The sequence below is a fragment of the Gopherus flavomarginatus genome, chromosome 9 (assembly GCF_025201925.1).
Source record: "Gopherus flavomarginatus isolate rGopFla2 chromosome 9, rGopFla2.mat.asm, whole genome shotgun sequence".
NCBI classification, from domain to species: Eukaryota; Metazoa; Chordata; order Testudines; family Testudinidae; genus Gopherus; species Gopherus flavomarginatus.
The window spans coordinates 50234119-50252906 of NC_066625.1; the positions used below are offsets into that span (position 1 = coordinate 50234119).

Sequence of the window (18788 nt, forward strand, 5' to 3'; positions counted from 1 at the left end):
CCACTAGGACCTTATCAGCCTCCACTGCTTCCCTGCACAATGTACCTATCACAGGCATTTGTAGACTTGCCACCTGGGCCTCAGCCCATACCTTTAGACAGCACTATGCCTTAGAGGAACAGGCAACATCTGATACCTCCATCAGATGCTCTGTACTACTGGAGGTCACGACTTCAACTCTGAAGCCCCTCATTCCATCAGAGGGCACTGCTCTGAAGTCCCTTAAAGTGGAGCACCCACAGGGACAGCACTCAAAGAAGAAGAGAAGGTTACTCACCTTGTGCAGTAACTGAGGTTCTTCGAGATGTGTGTCCCTGTGGGTGCTCTGCTACCCTTCCTCCTCCCCTCTACTTTGGAGTTTCCTTATTAGTCTCTGCAGTAGAGAAGGAACTGAGTGGGGGTTGGTCACACAGCGTCGGTTAACTGCCTGCAGCAGCACGAGGCAGGGACCACGCATGTGCGACCCAACCAGGCACTGCTACCAAAAGTCTTTGACTGCGAGCACAGGTGTGCACCAACACCTGAAGTGGAGCAGCCACAGGGACACACATCTCAAAGAACTTCAGTTACTGCACAAGGTGAGTAACCTTCTATTCTGGGGTGGTAGGTCTCTCTCTTTCACCTGGACCTGAAAAACCTTTCCAAAGAAAGTTTAGTTGGAACTGATCCATTTCTGTGAAATTTCCTTTCCACTAATTGGCATTTTCCAATGGGAAAAAACATGGTGTTGCAAAAATTCCACCAGCTCTCCCTTTAGGGCAGGTATCTGTGCTGCCCCCAGAGTGAAATCCCTATGGCAACAAGTTGAACAGCAAGTGTCTTGTGTAGGAAACTGTCAAAGATGTTTCCCAAGTTTTGAAAAAAAATCAGTCTGGTCAAGACACTTTTTCAGTGAGAGGTATCAAGTTTTTGATACAGACAGCTCCTGAGCCCTGGTGAGGAAAGTCCGAGAATGAGTGGTGGTGGTAGAGCACCCTGTAGGGTTCTAGGAAGACCAAAGGGCTTCCGATCTGTTTTACATTCACATGATGTTGATTAACTGCTGGAAGGACCTGGGGCTAGGAGAGCTGAGGGCTACAGCAGTACAAGCACAGGTTACTCAGATAAGGTATGTGCACCACCTGGTGATTGTACAGGTGTTTTGTATTAATCAGAGAGAGACTGACATACACTAGCAATGCTGTCAGCATTCAAGTTACTGCAGACTAAGTGAGTCTCCAGCAGGGATTAACTGGGGCTAGGACAACAGCTTTTAAGTGTTGGATTTGTTGACCGCTGGACTCCTCTTGTGATGGCCTGCTTCTGAAGCTGGTGACCTCACTGGAGCTGCATGCATGGTAGCCGTGTGCCCCAGAGAAGCTTGCTTTCTGCTCCTCTGTGTTGTGCAGGGAGCACTGAGATGCGCTGATCTCTCCGAAATCCTCGTTTTCTGCAGCTGCTGTCACACCAGGCTGCGTCACTTTCAGAAACAGCAGCTTCGAAAGTAAAGCTCTTGCAGCCTCTCACGAGGTTAAGACTTGTCTCTCTGTGCACACTGCCGGGGAACGGCTTTCCCCATGGAAGGGAGCAGTCAGGCAATCTGTGCTGACTGCTGAAGGGAAAGTATCCCATCTGCTGAGCCCAGGCTGGTGCCATCCAAAGCCCTTCAGCTCCCCATCCTGCTGCAAAATCTCTCTAGTGACTGAGAGAGTAAATCTCTGTCTATGGGCCAGCTGAGTGCTCTAGCCCCAGGGCCCCCACCTTAATGGGATCCTGTGGGTAGTAATGGGATGACTCTTCTCTCCTGGGGGCTTTTTTAAAAAAGCTTCGTCCCACAATGAGGGCTCTGTGCCCTGAAATGAGAGAACCCAGAACCTTGACTATTGTGATTCGTTGGCCCAAGCTGCCTCAGCTGTGTCTGCTTTATCCACTCAGAGCGGGCTCCACGTACGTTTCCTTTCCGTGCCTGCCCCCGTAGATGTAGCAAAGGGGACGTGTGCTCTCGCTGCTCAGGCTGCCGGCTATGACAGTGTCAGGGAAGCTCTGGCACGTTTGTCAGCGGCTTGAAAGCTGTTCCAGCGTTGGGGCAGGTTTTCTCACCTGGATCTCAGGGAGGCAGCACATTTGAGGTGATCTAGCCAGTGTCTCCGTCCATGTGAGCAGACATTGCCCTAATCTGTTACTATTTCTGCTCACCTCTCCTTATGTTACATGGCCGGTCATGTGGTCTCATGCCATGCTGCAGAGGCCTTTTCAATGATCAATATTCCTTTTGCAGCTCTTGTGTTAGTTTTACAACTGCGGTGATAATTGTCTTTTATCACGGCCAGTTATTTTCTACTTTGCCAAGTAACTGGTTATTATCTGTTAGCCATTTGCCTAATGCACCATAAAATGCTCAGAACTTCCAGGAGTCGGGCCTCCCAGGAGGGACAGCTGTTCTGGCCTATAGATGTTAATGGTGAGTGTGAACAAAGCAAGATTATGGTAATAGCATAGGAATTGCTGCAGGTTAAAAGGTCCTGTTGTAGCTGACGCCCTTAACAGCCCGAGTGCAGTTACCTGGCTCCAACAAGGAGCTGTAAGAGCAATTGTATGCTTAGTATTTGCAATGCACCTTCTTGCGTGCCACAGAGATGCTTTGCTCCCTGTGCTGGAATTCCCAGAGCACCAATCCCACCTTGTTTTCTAGCCTGGGATTTGAAGTAGAAGAGCACATCCAGTGGCGCTCCAGGGAGGCTGGGGGTTAAGGCACTAGCTTGAAGAAGCTGGCAGCATCTTACCTGAGACCATATTATGTGTTATGCTTTAGGGACAGGGTCTGTATTGTTAGCAGCTGGCCGTGGGTTCAGGCTGTGTAGTGCTGCTGAGCGTGAGGAATCCATCCTGACAGCTTTCTCCCCGAGCCATTGTGGACGTGGTTTCTGGGAGTCACTCAGTGCTCATATGTGAGTGCTTGGCACCAAGATGCAATTCGTGTAGATCCTTCGAGCTGGGCTTTTGCTCCCTGGCCTAATGAGACAACCACCTCCTACCATGGGGCAGGAAGGAAGGTCTAATAGGAGCTGTCCTGAACTCTGCAGGGATCCCCTCCAACCTCTAGGGCAAAGAGTAGCCCGGAGGAAGAAGACGATGAATCGGTGGGGTAGGAAGAGGAGTCTCCAGAGAAGACCCCTCATTTGAAGACAATGACTTGATTCATCTTCCTAGAACACAGACCAGTGCAAGGGTTGGTTGGTTTATTGGAAGCTGACCAGTGACCTGGCCAGTTCAGGAGGAGGGGAAGGAACGGACAAGCTATTGCATGAGTCTCTCTTCCTGCAGATCAGTCTGTAGCTCTAACTGCTTGGTGCAGTTGCTACTCTCCCTCCTCACTACCACGTCAAGGGGAATGTAGCAGACCTCTTGTCTGAGGAGCTGCTGGCAGGGCTGTGAGCATCCCTCTCACCTCTGGATCTATAGTGCATGGGAGAGGCATTGGTAAAACTCTAGCCTGGGCTGATTTCACCCACACGGCTGCACGAGCCCTGTGTTCTCTGGTCTCGGCACACAAGGGGGAGTCGAAGGGGCTGGAAAACAAGGGAGCAGGGCTTGCGTTGTTTCCAGTTGGCTGCTGGGGTGAGGCACAGGGGGAGCTGGGCTGGCCCAGAGCACACGCCAGGGCCCTGCCTCTGCCCTCCAGGTGCCCAGAGCAGTCAGATTTACGCTCAGCACAGCTTGCTGTGGCTCAGCACACACATGCCCAGTGAGGCCTAGACACTGACCCCTACCGCACAAACACTCATGGGAGCTGACAAACAGGATGGGGAGAGCGGAGCAGAACAGCCTTGTGTCCAAACCCCACTGTGTGGTGCCTTGGAGCGGCTGTCAGCTGCTCGACATCAGGGCTGGACAGGGGCCACTTTATTCCCAGTGAGGAGCGGCTGTGTGAACTCCCCAACTGCCAACCAGCACACACCAGGTACTGTCCACCCACACCCCCGCAGCAAGGGCCCAATCCTGCCAGGTCTCCACCTGCCCAGTGGGGCCCCTACATGGTTCAGCACAGAGATGGCTCCTCTCCGCTCTCAGCCACTGCATGGGGCTCCTCCAAACCCAAGGGGGTGGAGATCAGACTCCATCCGGGAGTGCTAGGCTGCCCTTCGCACCTGAGAGCTGCCAACTGGAAACAACGCAAGCCCTGCTCACTGTTCTCCAGCCCCCTCGGCTCCCCCTTGTGGGCTAAGACCAGAGAGCACATGGCTCACATAGCCACGTGCGTGAAGTCAGCTCAGGTTAGGGTTTTACAAATGCCTCTCTCATGAACTACAGATCCAGAGGCGCAAGGAACACTCAGAGCCCTGCCAGCAGCTCTGAGATGGGGTTAAAATCATGAGTCAGAACCCTCATGAGCATTTTTTAAGAGTCTATTGCAGGGGGAGGGTGTTTGCACCCCCCTGCCCATCTCCACTGTGTGAGGGACAATGTTGCCAACACTCCCACATTTACTAAGGAGATTCTGGCTCCTGCTGCAGGAGTCCTCACCCCACATCTGCCCATCCACCTGCCCAGCAATTAATTCTGCCCCCAAATCAGTCCTGCCCCACACCAGTGCTCATCCTGCAGCTCCCAGGGTTCGAGCGGCTGGGCTCTTTAGTCCCCTCCCACCCCCGTGAGAACAGCAGTGTTGGCTCTAGGGTAGGGGAGAGCCTTGCCTCCTGCAGCAGCTCCGACCAGTCAGGACGAAGGCAGTGGGGAAGGCAGCCAATCATAAGGGTTTTCCATCTGCCCAACCCCCATGAATCCAGACTGCCTCATGCCCAGACCCTCCTGCCGAGCCACCCCTGCATCTAGACACCCTACAACGAGTCCCACTCCCCCTGCACCTGGACTACCCTGACAAGCCACCCACACCTGGATCCCCACCCTAGGGAGCCCCAACCTACTGCACCTGGATCCCCACCCACTGAGTCCCACTCCTCCAGTATCTGGACCTCCCCCAGTAAGCCCCCCACACCCAGATTCCCCCTTGCTGAGCCACAGCCACCTTCACCTGGACCCCCTGCAGAGTCCCATTACAGTTGCACCCAGAACCCCACAACAAGCCCCTGTGCATCTGCATCCTCCAACGAGCTGCCCGTACCCTGATTGGTCCACCCAGAACCCACACTTGGATCCTGCCTTGCTGAGCCTGCCTGCCCACACTTGGTGCACCTGGTATGGAGGGGCATGGCTCTGAGGTGTTTCTGGGGTAGGCCTGGTCCTTGCACTGTATCAGGGTCAGGTCCAGCCTCACCACTGAGTCCGTGTCCCTGGGCGAGAGCTGATCTCCCACCTCTGTGCAGCCTGTGGCCTGTGCTCCCCAATGCCAGGCTGGAGCCTCTGTATTTATTTTACAATTAAAATTTGCAGAATTTTAAAATATTGTGTGCAGAATTTTTAATTTTTTGGTGCAGAATACCCTCAGGAGTAACAGACAAGAAAGGAAATGAAGAGCTTTGTGAATTTCAGCTCCTGTTGAGGAGAAAATCTCAGTTTGCCCAATGGAATGTCCCCATTCAGTGGGGACATAGTTTTGACCCTCCAGCTTTTAAGAGAGGTTGATACAGGTGAGGGTGGAAGAAATGGAATCCCAGCCCATCTTTCAGGAAGGGGTTAGTCTGACCCCTCGCTGCGCAGATGGCTAGGATGGGGCCTGTGGGGACTGAATACTGCAGCATTCGGAAGATTTAAGAGACTTATAAGTTGAAGGCCTGGTTTGGATCACTGGCGTAAGCTCTGACTTCAGCATAGTTTCTCTTGATTTCCAGCAGTGTGATATTTGAATGTCCTATTAAATTTCCACTTCCAGAATTAAGGAAGCAAAAGCAGTATTTTTAACTTGGCTAGTGAGCATGAGAACCTGGAAGTGTTTTAGTCAGGTCCCCTCCATAGCCCACAGATAGCAGAAATCTGCTTGAGGCCAAGGGAGACCCAGCTCTCCAGACACTGATAGGCTACTACAGCTGTGGGATTAATGCAAGCAAACCAAGCAGAAGGTGTACAGATCAGCAACGCAGCCACTTGGCCAAAGAAAAACACTACGCATTAATCTGATCACTGACTCTGCAGTACTTCTGGTTCTTGCTCATCATTCAACGCTGTACATGCAACCTGACATCTCGGTACCCAAACTCCCCAGAGAGGCCTCCATAGGCTCGAACAGAAGGCTGTGCATCCACCAAGGAAGGATTCAAAGGAGCACATTCGCTGCACATAACTGGCAGGCAAGATGCACAGCCTAGGGTTTGCAGTTGTGACTTGATTGCTTGCACTTTGATAGTGCAAGGCTGGAGTGACATCCGAAAGAGGCAAAGTGTTTAAACCCCAGCAAGAAATCTGGCTCAGGCTCTAGCATTGTTTGACTGGGAACTGTTTTATAGTGAGCTCCAGAAATAAGTTTGCAATATATAATTTATCTGTCAAAATATTTATAAAACAAGTGCCTCTGCCCAGGTCGGCTGGAGTGTAGCTAGGTTTGAAATCACATAGGAGGAGGTGATAGCAGTGCCATAAATGGTACATGCTGAAAGATTTTTAAATTCACTTTTTGTTTATGCTTTGTGAAGGCTGCAGGGGCGATTTTTAAGGCTGCGGGTAATTAACTGTTGGGCAACTTTACCAGGGATGTGACAGATTCTCCGGCACTTGGGAATCTTTTAAAGCAAGATTGGATGTGTGGCTAAAAGATAAGCCCAGTAACTTATGGCCAAACTAGAGTGTGGCGGCCATGGAGCTGAGCTGTGAGCACTTGCGACTGTTGTATGTGACCTGGCTATTGCACTAGTAACCACAGAGCTACGCTGGGATGTTGGACTGGTCACGGTAGTGGTGTAGCCGTGTCATCTCAGAATATGAGAGAGACAAGGGGTGGGGGGGAGGCAATATCTGTTACTGGACCAGCTTCTGTTGGTGAAATAGACCGGCTTTGAGCTACACAGAGCTCTTCTTTGAACTGTTGTTTTAAAACCCTGTTTCCCTTATGCATTGCTGTTAAGATTGAACGGTGCTCGAAGAGAACTGTCTGGTCCCTGCATTCACCGCTGTCACAGGGCAACGTGCAGGTGCCAAGCTCAGTCAGACCTGCTGAGCAGTCAAGGCTGGGACACAGCGCTGCAGTCCAAGACCCAGTCTGAGAGCGGGAAACGAGTGGGCTTCTACCCCAGGGGGGTGCAGGCACAAGGGCTGAGACCGCAGGGGTGCCCTCAGAGAGAGTTGAGGTGGGTCAGCAGTGCTGCTAGCCCTGTGGCCATGGTGTAGAGTGATACAGGAATCCTGGGTCAGGTTCTCTGGCCTATGTTGTGCAGCAGGTCAGACCCACTGATCAGAATGATCCCTTCCTTCCATTAAGATTAATGGAGATCTGTCTAAACCATGAGATTTGCTCTGAAAATCTCAGCCAGTATTTCCACCATGGACCTGCTCTCCAAGCCCTGCCTGCTCTGGGAAGGACCCTCCTGGCCTGCACCACAGTACTCTTCTATCCTGGCATGAGTCCAGCTCCAGCACTTGATAAAGAATTTATACTGTGTTCCTAGTGTCTCTGAGGCTGCTAATCCAAGCAGTGAGAATGTGGCTGGTAGTGGCCACCCAGACAGGCCCTTGAGGGGGCCTCGCAGCTGTGCAGAACAGGCTGGAGATTGCTGCCCAGCAGATACATGCCTCACAGAGTGAGAACCCTGGGCTTAGATCCGCTCCTGGAAATCGCTTCCAGGGCTTGGATGGTCCATACTGGAGGCCCAGGCTCTCTCTGATGCCTGCTGGCAGCGGGCGTGGAGGAATGTGGTGCTAATGTTCAGTGTCTTCCACAGGAGGTGATTGTCCCAGAAGTGAAGTGGAGGAAGGTTTCCCCAGCGTCTCTCTCTCTGTCTCTCCCGGATGCAGACTACCAGTGCATCCACCGAGCATCCATCAGCAGTCTCAGCACCAAGGAGAGCTCTTTTAATTCCGAGGAGCCCTTGGTATCAGGTAAGGGATGCCAGGGACAGAGAGTTACAGCTGGTAGCCAGCTCTGGCAGCGTATGTACATTAACACCTGTGATTTGCCTGTGGGAACGTTTCTCTGCCCACTGTCCTCCTTTTGATGGTTTGTTTAGCTTATTACACTGAAAACATTTTACAGATGGGGAAATAGAGGCACAAGAGCGACGTGATTTGGTCAGAGATACAACGAATACGGGTCAGCACTGGGATTAGAATTCAGCATTCCTAGTTCTCACAGCTCACTAGGCCAAACCTCTGCCAGGTGCTGCATAACTGAGAATACGTTCCCCTGGCTCCTGTGTAGCCCCGGTGCCCATCTGTGGGTGGAGGACACTAAAACAGTGTCCAGGAGATGGGAGCACTGGCCTCCAAGGAAGGAGGAAGTAGTAACTGCTGCCTCTTGTGTGAAGAAATTTCCCTTGGGAATCCTGGCCATGTGGTGGAGGATTATTCCCATTGGTGCTCTGAGGAGGGCGTGTGCAGGTCAGAGTGGTTTTGTGGGCTCTGTGGAACATAACTCTCATTCACTAACGGCGAAGGTGCGTGTGGGGCTGCTGTGTGTTGCTCTGTAGCTGTATCCCCTGGGGATCGCACAGGGAGAGGACTCCATGACCTCTCCCTAGATCAGGAGGCCAAGCCAAGACTACAGCTGAAGTGGACTGTCCAACAGAGCTGCCTCCTTGGGAGAGGAGATTCCTGTTTGAATACAACTCTTGCCCATTACATGTGTGAGGCAGAAAGAGCACAAAAAGCTGCCAGCAGGTTTCTTTGCAGATTCCTCAGATCCAGCTCTGATGAGAGAAGAGGAATGCTGAGCCTGGGGCGTAATTAGCACATCTAAGAGCTTAGCTCTGGTTGGATTGCCCTGTTGGAGATCTTGCTGTAGAAGCCATGTTCTCCTTGACTGAGAGGGTTTGGCCAACCTGTCCTGAAATGTGGGTCAGGAAATCTACAGAAGGTGCCCAGACAGCCTTGCTATTGAGAGGGATGTTTGTCTCCTTGATGTGCATGGCTTCATGCCGTTACCTGCCATGAGTCTTAGTAGGACTTGCCCTTTGGGAAGGTGCCTTCGTGCCTGCACTGGGCAGCCAAGGATTAAAGGCATTTACTTTGTAAATATCCTTTTCCTCTTGTAGGAGATAGTTCAGTTGTGCTGGGCGTCCCTCAGGTGATGTAGTGAATATTGAACAGGTTCTTAGTATAATGGAATTGAAACAGAGAAACTCATTTAAAGGGTCGGGGATTACAAATGGATTTCCCTAGGGACAGAGTCGTAGCGAACGATCAGGAGGGCGGGATATATCAGGGCTTTGTAGCTGTTCGAGGCTGGTTCATTCAATTGAATAGGGTCCTTAAACTAGATTAACCATCAGTCTGTCAGTTTCATTTAGGTGTCTCTCTTTGCTTTTGTTTCAGAAAGTGCAATAAACACTGAAGAGGAGGAATTGGAGGAGGAACCAAACTATGTAGCAGAGCTGAGACCGTCTGATTATCAGCTGTTGAAAATCTTCATCGTACTGTAAGCACACAGTCAGGCATACATACAGCTACATGGGAGCCGAGTGGAGAGCCGAGTGCATTGGCTGCAAATCCTTTTCCCTAGGGCTCACTGGTCCAGTCACACCCAAGTCAATAGCAACTGAAAGTCATTACCATCTGACAGTCCTGTAGTGGCCTGTGTGAGATGATGTGGGCTCAGTCCAGTTCCTAGACAGATATCCATGCCGCAGTTGGCACTAGCAGTGGAGGGGGCCTGGGACTGAACCACCTTCTCTGCAACAGACACACATTGGCAGTGGAGGGAGACAGAATACCAGAGAGAGCTTCCTACACTGTTAGAAAGGGATTGCAGTCAGTGGTGGATTAGCCACTGAGCCAATGGGGCCTGGAAAAATCGGCACACCCCCCATTCCCTGCCTGATGCTCCTGCCCTGGAGCAAGGGAAGCCTCAACCCCACTCCCTGGCAGGAGCACCAGGGGGCGGTGGAGGACTGCAGGTGGAAAGAATTGAGGGAGGCCCCCACTTGCTCTGGCCCATGGCCCCACAAAACTCTAATCTGCCTCTGATTGCAGGCATTCTGTTCCACACTGTACACTACCATATCCCTGTTTGTTGCTGCTCTCTAGCATCCCCTATTGAAAAGTTCTATAGCCCAACTCTCCTCAAGTCAGGTTCAGATGCAGATCCTTGCAGGAATGCAGGAATTCTCAAAGCCGTCGCCTTTGCCACCACATTGCGTTGCACTGGAGGGTCGGGCTAGCATCAGTGCGGGATGGGAGTGGCAGCGTTAGCCAGCTTTGCTGATTGCAGAGAGTAGAGGAGTAGAGGTGGGGAGGAGGAGAGGAGAAAGCACATGGTCAGAGGAATTCAGCAGAAGGTTGGAAGTAGCCTTGTGGCTACAGAGCCTAGTGGGGATGTTGAATGCCTCTGCTGTTGGCACCCTCATAACTGGACTAGCATGGCCGGTTTCAGGATTTATTATCTAAGCCACTCTGCAATCACACTGGGCTGAAACTTACGAGAGAGGGGTTGGCCACGTGGCTGCATTGTGGAAATGATTTAGATCCGTAGAAGGTGAGGAGCCCCCAAAACGCTCATCTCATCCACGGGCTGCTCAGCTTGCATTAGCCAAGCTCTGCCCTGGAACAGCTTGGACTGTGAAGGAGTTTGTGCTCCTCTCCCAAGTGCTGAGTCATCTATACAAAGCTCTTTTACTAGCTTGTCCCATGGCCCGGGCCTGGGAACCCAGATCTTAACGCTTCCCCAGTTGGAAGGTGCCCACCCAGGGACATTGGACTGTTAACCATTTGTGCGCTTTATGGGGATTGCTCTGTTAGCTTTCCATTAGCCCAGTCTCTTCCAGCCTCTTGCTGCAGGGGTGAGACACAGCAGGGGCGCTGGGAGTGAGAGGGCAGAGCCTGCACTGCTACTGCCTGTTCTGTGGCTTTAGAGAACTTCTGTTCTTTGGGGCTCCATATCCAGCCCCTTTTCACCTGCACTGATATCGTTTAAGGGAAATCTTCAGCACATCCCTGGCTGTATTCTGGGGCTGAACGGCTGGGGGCTGTGTTACATAGCTGCTGCTACATGGGCCTGATTGCCATTTACACTGAGGCTCCTTTACACCACTTTGGCACTGTAAAATGGGCTTTACGGTTGGTAGAAGTGATCTTGTGACCAGTTCAAGGCCTATTGCCACGCCAGCAAGGGGCCTTGAGATCTTGGTACAACTGAAAATCGGTCCCGTGTGCCCACTGGCATTGCTAACACCTGTCTAGCCCCGGCACCAGCTTTCTGTCCACTGACTGTATATCCTGCATGCAGCCCATGAGTTCCATCTCCCAGCTCTCGTGGGTAACGTGTTGCATCGGGCATCAGAGCTGGAGTAGAATTTTGCCCTTAGTCACTAACCACAAACTACATTAAAAATGGGAAGCAGCAATTTGTCTGGCTTTGTTTAAAAAAAAAAAAAACTGGAGTGTTTATAAAAACTGCATAGAAAATATAGAACTTAAACAGGCAGCAAGTTACATAAAGGCTCTTGGCTCTTGCTGAATAATAGTATTTTTATCAAATCCATCTTGTTAACGTATATCTCATGCTGTTGCAAGGAGTGACACTCTGTAAAGACACAAACTAAATAAACAAATGTGTCTCCAGTTGAGAATCCTCCCCCTTGGTTTTAGTCTCTTCCCCCTCTCTCGGGCCACATCTTCTCTGGCCAGGAAAACACAGCCCCTGCTGTAGGAAAAGCTTTAGCCTCCAAGGCTTTCAGACCTAACACGCAGCTCCTGTTTTGCTCCCAGGATCTGCCTCCTGGTTGTGTCCTCGTCATATCTGGCATTCCGGATCTTCCGTCTGGAGCAGCAGCTCTGTTCTCTGAATCGGGACTACCTCTCACGCGGGCACCGGAGGTAGGAGAGTGCTCAGCTCTGGGACCCTCGGGTGACAAATAGGGGGCCCACAGGGCCATGTTTGTACAGACTGTGTTTTAGGGGTTTTGCCTACATGATAAAATCAGGGGCCCTGCTTATAGGCTGTGGACAGTAAAGATCCTGTCGTGTGTTACAGAAGAGATGCAGTGTCCTGCCCACAATCTCCTGCTCTGGCGCACAGTCAGCGTGGCAGTTGCCTTCCACATGAAGCTGGTGGCATTTCCACAGTGCTCCCCATGAATCATGTGCAATGCACTTGGGCTCCTTCCACATGGAAGGTGCAATAAATTAAATGACCTCTGCAAGGTGGGAAGTGTCCCTGTAGTTTGCGCAGCGAGACGTCTGACTTTAACTCAGCAGAATGGATTTTATTTAAGGTGACCTGGGGAAGGTCCCATTGCTGTTGCTGAGACTGGTTCTTTGGCACTGGAACAGTCCTGAGGAGCAGCGCTTGCTGCTTCCCAGCCAAGGGAGCCCATGAGAGGCATTCTTGCCATTGGCCTGAGGCTAGCACCAACCTCAGGGCTGGGTGCTGTTCCCAGCATTGGCAAGGAAACGAACATGAGCAACCTTCTCCTCCAAATCCAGAATATCTCATTGTGCAAGTTTTATTTGTCAATAAATAAATGCAGAGCTCCAGCATGGCAGTGGGGAGCACAGGCCACTGGCTGCACGGAGGTGGGAGATCCCCTGCAGCATCTCCACCCCCAGGACGTGGAGTCAGTGGTGAGGCTGCACCAACCCTGACACAGCACAAGTTCTGGGCCTGTCCCAGAAACACCCTGGAGCCCTGCCCATCTGTGCCAGGCACACCAGGTGTGGGTAGGCAGGCTCAACCAGGCAAGATCCAAGTGTAGAGGGGCTGAGTTTGGGGGGGACCCAGGGGTGGGGTGAGAATTCTGTGTGGGACAATCTGGGTGCAGGCAGCCCAGTGGGGGGGGCACTAGGTGTAAGGGGATCTGGATGCACAGAGGCTCATAGGGATGGCGGGAGGTTTCAGGTGCAGAGGCAATAGAACTCTGCAGGGGCTTCCAGGTGAAAGTGGTTGGGGCTCAGCGGAGGGATCTAGGTGTGGGGGTCTCAGCAGGGAGGTCTGGGTGCTGAGGGCGTGGGTCTTGGTGGGGTGGGGGTGCAGCTAGTTGGGGGTCAGTTGCATGGGGATCTGGATGTGGGAGCTCAGGATGGTGCAGGAGGGTGGGGCTTATCAGGGTGGGGGTTTGAGTGCAGGGAGCTCAGTGGAGGGTGGTCTGGGTGCAGGGGTGGGGGTCCTGAGGCAGGGGTTCTGGGTGCAGGGTGCTCCAGATGCAGGGATTGAGGTTCGGTGGGGTGACGTTCAGGTATGGAGGGCTAGGGGGGTTCTGGGTATCTGGAGTGAGGCTTGGCAGTGGTGTCTTGAGTATGGGAGATCCAGATGCCTGGGGGTTGGGTGGATGCGGGAGCAGTTCCCGTACAGTGACCCCCTCCCCCTGCAGCTGAGGAGCAATGGGGGCAGGAAGCACGGGAGGATGCTGAGCTTCCCGCAGCTGGGAGAGGTTTCTGGGGGTGGGTCTGACAGTGTACCTGCGCAGCTAGGGAGTGGTGCTTGACTGCTCTTGCAGCTTCCCTCTGCTTCCATGTCAGAAAGTCATTTTTCTGCGGGGAAGCAAAGAAATCTGTGGGGGACATGAATTCTGCGCATGCGCAGTGGTGCAGAATTCCCCCAGGGTAGTATCTGGTGCTGCATCCCCTGGTACCATGAGACCAAGCACTGAAGAGCAGTCAGGCTTGCACTGACAGGAGATGCTGGGTGGGTAAGAACTAGATGGGTCTTTCCCCCGGTAATGCTCATGATTGTGGTCGGATATAGTGTCACTCCGAGAGCCTGTGTCATGCCTGCCCTCTCTTACCCCCCGCACAATGCTAGTGGCTCAGCATATCCCTGGCTGTGATAGAATGTTTCTAGTGCAGTTACAACACATCCCTGCTGATTGCTCCAGTGGACCTGTCAGAACTGCCTTATGGTCTGATCCTCCTGCAGTGACTCCAGCAGGAGCAGGATCTGACCCATAGTTTCCATGACTTCAGGGCAGCGTCGTGGCAGCACAGAGTCTGTGACCGAGTGCTGGACAGGGACCTGCTGCAGTGCAGGGAAATAGTGCCTGTGGATTGCCCCCTACAGGATGTGATAGGTCTTTTTAAAAGATGGGATCTGCCCCCGTCACCCCTCCCCCGCACAATGCCAGGAATAAGTTCCTTTGGGAGCCCGGGGTGAAGGCACAGCCCTGTATGGGTTTGCTTGCCTTCATCTTCCTCTGTGTCTCTGTTTGCAGGTGACCGTCGCCCCAGAGCTGTGGCTCACGATGGACCTTGACAGGAAAATAGCACTTTGTGTACAGATCTCCAGGATGTCCTGCTGGTGAACGTGTCTGCAATATTGAGAGAGTCTGAATCCAGAACTGCTCACTCTTCTATTCCGCATTACTTCTGGCTCGTGACACCTCCCTTTGCAATGGCAAAACCCTCCCTTGGCCTGTCGCGCTGTGGGATCAGACTGGAGCCCAGCAGGCCATCCATGCAGTCACTTCTTCCAAATGATAGCCACCTGTTTGTACAAAACCCCCTCCCAAGCATCAACTGTTTATCAAAGTCTTGGGTGCAGCTTCATTGGATGGTGGCTTGAGCTGCATCTCCAGCCGGATTCTGAGAGCAAGTAAGAACAGTTAGTAGCTCGATGGTCCAGGAATCACCTCTGTTGAGCGCAGGAGGTGTCACAGCAGCAGGCAATCTGCTGTGCCCTTGATCAGCACAATTAGGACCAAATACTGTTGTTGTTCTACCAGCAGAGACTCCTGCTCAAGCAGGGACAGACTGTCAGTATAACTTGAGCTGCTGCCAGCAGGACTCCCCTTCTTTTCAATTGGCGAGGGCCTGGTGCTAGTGAAACCACATGTTCTTCCAGGGGCCTTGGCTTTGGCCTAAACACATGGTGCCCAGAGCCGAATCACCATGGTAGCGGGAGACTCTAGCACTGTGACACCAGCATTGGGCCATCGTGGCATCCATCAGATGGTGGCACAACAGACTACAGGTGACCGGGCCTTTCTGGTGTGACACTGCTGGGCCTACTCCTAGAAGGACTCAATGTTCAAGTTACCACCATTTTTATTCCTAATTCTTCTTTTTTCTTTTTCAAGGACAACCGTGGACCTCAGTTAAATGAGAAGCCCCGGTAGCAGAGACTGACCCTCCCTACGGAGCTCAGGATGGGAGACACAGCTGGGGCATGTTCTGTTCTCCCAGAATACACAACCCATACTCAGCTAGTTCTCCTCAGGACAGATTTCCTCTTGCCCTTTGGGGTTTCCACATTACCCTTCCACACTGGGCCTTGGCCTAGCCAGGTCCCAAAATGCATCTCTGCTTAGGTGCCAGTGTTCATACTCAGGCAATAGCTCAGTTACAGTAGTTGTCATAACAACTTTCAGTGTAAAAACTACAGCTCCAGTGAGATGCCAGACAGGAGTTAGAGGGCTCCTGGCATGATACCGGCTGAAGTCAGGTTCTGCAGGTGCCAATAGCAGACTGTTAGTCGTGGGGATTCTTGTGCAACTTGCATCCCTTGTGAGGCCAATGTGCGCAGCATAGATCATGCTTAACCACCCCACATCCCTTCCAAAACGTACCACGTTCCCTGTGCCAACGTTCCTTCAGGGCAGGAGAGAGGTGAAAATAAAAGGATGAGGTGGCTCGCTAACACCAAAGCCCAGCCCCACCCAGGACTGTGCAGAGTCCGTGCCATACTATAATAATGCACTCTGCCGCGCTGGGCAATCCAGGGAAAGGGCAGCGCGCCCATCCACAAGCAGATGCTGCAAAGCAAGGCTGACCTGCACTAGAGTTTGGCAGTGGGGAGATGAGCAGCCTAGAATTAGACCCCTCATTCAGCTCCTTGAGGAGGCCAGAGGGACAGTTTAGAGCAAGATACAGGAGGGCTCTGTTTGAAAGGTGTCTGCACTTTAAGGGCAATACGGAGTCTGGCCAGGAACCAGCAGTGCAGAGTCTGAACTTGGAGTGACGGTTGTCTGATGGTGGTGTCAGGCACTCTGTGCTCTCCACATGGGGCTCCTCAGCACCCCAAGTTTCTAACCACAGGAGAGGGCTGTCTTGGAGCACCCTCAAAGGACAGTCGATAGGTGGGCCTGGAGCTGGCCCTGGGTGGTGGGGTTGTAGTAGGATGTAGCCCTGCTGCGATCAGGAGCCAGCGAACACCTTAGAGAGGGCAGGAGGAATAGCTCTGTCTGTGTTTCCCCCAAAGCTCTGTGTCATCAATATCTAAATGAAACGTCCAGTGCGGTGTGGCCTGATGCTGCACTGTCCCGGGGGAGTGCAGGGACTGAGCAGAAACCCCATTGTACATGGGGGACAATGGAGCTGTGGGGGATGGGATGGGAGGCATGAGTGCAATGCTGGAAGAGGCTGAGCTCATAAAAGCCTGGCTGGGCTGATGCATATTAGGAGTCCAGCCTGCTTAGCGTTCTAGAAGCACCTCTCATACAGCCACTGTAACCATGCACTTTAGGAGCCTGATCCAAAGTCAATGGAAAGACTTGCATTGAGTCCAGTGGGCTTTGGATCAGCCCCTCCTTCCCCTCACGCTGAATAAAGCTGTCGCTGCATCGCTCGCGTGTGTGAAGCGCTTTGGGATCACATGGAGTGAAAGGTGGGAGACAGACGCAATATGGTGCAAGCAGCACCAGGATGCAGCACTCCCCTCACCCCAGCAAGCAGTTCATGTAACTCTGGCATCAGGGTGCCCGTGACTCCCTCAGTGAGTCATTCTAGAAGGGGTGTGCCCAGCTGTTGTGAGTAGGCTGCTGGAGAGTGGCCATGTGGCCAGCAAGGTGGCTGCCTGTTACTCACCAATCCCCTCCTCTCCGGTGTGTGTGCGCACATCAGACATCCACTGTTTGGGTTGATTGTGTTTGAAAGCACTGCTAAAACAAAGTGCCATGTCCCCTGTGAGCTCTGCAGGGAGCAGCCTCCTGCCTTCGCTATCCCCCCCTCTCCTCCTCCCCCAGCAGCCGATCTCACAGGGGAGAGCAGCACAGCTAGCAAGGAAGACGTGTGGATTGACAGCAGTGTAACAAAGTGCCAGGAAATGCTGCTTTATGCCAGGGATCATTCTGGGGGTAGGGGTGGGGCTGGGAGAGCTCACTCACTGTCTTGCACAAATGACAGCCCAGCTTTTTGGAGTACGACTCTTTCAGTGTTTAACAAAAAAAACCCTCCAGTGACATTAACCCACGCTCCTGGGGATGAGGTCCCAGCGAGCAGTGGGGTGTGGGCTCGCTTTGCAGGTAGCGCTCCGCTCCTCCATCGCTGGAACTGTTTGCCTGTGGATTGGCCATCAAAGCTGCTCTTGCACATTTGCTTGGGTCAGGACTGCTCCCGGCTTTCATCCTGTCCCCTTTAAACACTGACAACAGGACCCCTGCAGCCGGCAGAGGTGCACGTTGACCGTGTCAGCCACAGCTCTTGATCTGCCATGGTAGTGCTGGTAGCTTCCTGACAGCAGCAGGATGCCTGGGAGAGAGACAGGGCTGCAGTGGGTGTAGCCATGTCTGCTGTATTGAATGGTGCCATCCAGGGATGAGCACTGTGATGCTGACTCTTGCTTCAAGGCACAGCACTTGCAGAGCTGCAGAGAGGGCTCTGCAGGTGCTGGCAGGACTTGCAGAAAAAGAACAACACACTCCATGGCCTAACCTCTGTGTGTCTGGGCTGAGCTCATTCAACTCCCATTAACCTCACCACTGCTGCAAGGTCAGCAGCTGCTTCTGCTCCATTGCCATCAGCTCCAGGGCTAAGCAGGGCTCCCACAGCGGGATTCAAACACTCCCCTCTGGAGGAATAGGACCATATGATGAGCTTATTGAAGACTTGGGATCTGTTTGAGTAGCACACTCATCCCAGGGCCTTTGTTAGAGGAGGGCAGCGCAGCGCAGAATGAGGGGTGCCATCGTGTGTTCCTATCACAGCTAGCTGGGGCTGGGAATCCACTCGTGTCATAGTATAATTTCCAATTCTGAACCTTAGTGTCCAAAATATGGGTACTAGCATGAATTCCCCTAAGCTTAATTACCAGCTTAGATCCTGTAGTGCTGCCACCAAGCAGGACTTAGAGTAGAGTGCCTGATAAACTCTGGTCTCCCCCAAACCCTTCCCTGGGGACCCCCAAGACCCAAATTCCTTGAGTCTCACAACAAAGGGGAATAAACCATTTCCCTTCCCCCTCCTCCCCTCCAGGTGTTCCCTCCCTGGGCTACTGGAGAGATATACAGATTCAAGCTCCGTGAATCTAAACAAAGGGATTCCCCCTTCTCCTTTCTTCCTCCCAGATCTTTCCCGCCCTAGGTACACTAGGAGATCACCGTGATTCAAACTTCTTGAATCACAACACAGCGAAATCAGGTGGTTCCCCCCACCTTTCTCTCCTCCTCCCTTCTCCTTCCCTGTTAAGTACAGACTCAATTCCCTTGAGCCTCAACAAGGGGAAAAATCAGACAGGTCTTAAAAGCAAAACTTTTAATAAAAGAAAAAAAGAATAAAGAAAATCACTGTAAATTCAAGATGGAATATTACAGGGTCTGTCAGTTTATAGAAACTGGAGGAAAAAACCTCCAGCAAAAATAGAATTTAAAATACTTTTAGCCAAATACACATTAGACCCCTACTAGCCAGATACACATTTGCAAATAAAGCAAAAACAATCAAAAAGACTAAACCGCCTTTCTACCTTTTGTACTTACTAAATTGGAATAGAAGATTAGAGAGCCTGTAGGTATGTGTAGTCACTCTCAGAGCCCAGAGAGAACAAAGCAAAACCCAAAAAA

The 18788-nt window shown here is 52.2% G+C and overlaps 2 protein-coding genes across 4 annotated transcripts in view; both read left to right on the forward strand.

Annotated features, from left to right (window-relative positions):
- GRAMD2A (GRAM domain containing 2A) overlaps positions 1–18242 on the forward strand; it is a 61590-nt gene extending 43348 nt beyond the window's left edge. For 2 of the 3 annotated variants that reach the window (XM_050968405.1, XM_050968407.1), the window contains exons 9-12: positions 7809–7965; positions 9397–9499; positions 11788–11895; positions 14226–18242. In XM_050968405.1, the coding sequence (XP_050824362.1) occupies positions 7809–7965; positions 9397–9499; positions 11788–11895; positions 14226–14229 (372 nt within the window). In that variant the 3' untranslated portion in view covers positions 14230–18242. Of the gene's footprint in view, positions 1–7808; positions 7966–9396; positions 9500–11787; positions 11900–14225 lie in introns of those variants that run through there. The other variant, XM_050968406.1, reaches the window with a different exon arrangement.
- Positions 1–18788, forward strand: part of MYO9A (myosin IXA) — a 566016-nt gene that overhangs the window by 66770 nt on the left and 480458 nt on the right. The gene's annotated exons all lie outside the window — the stretch shown is intronic.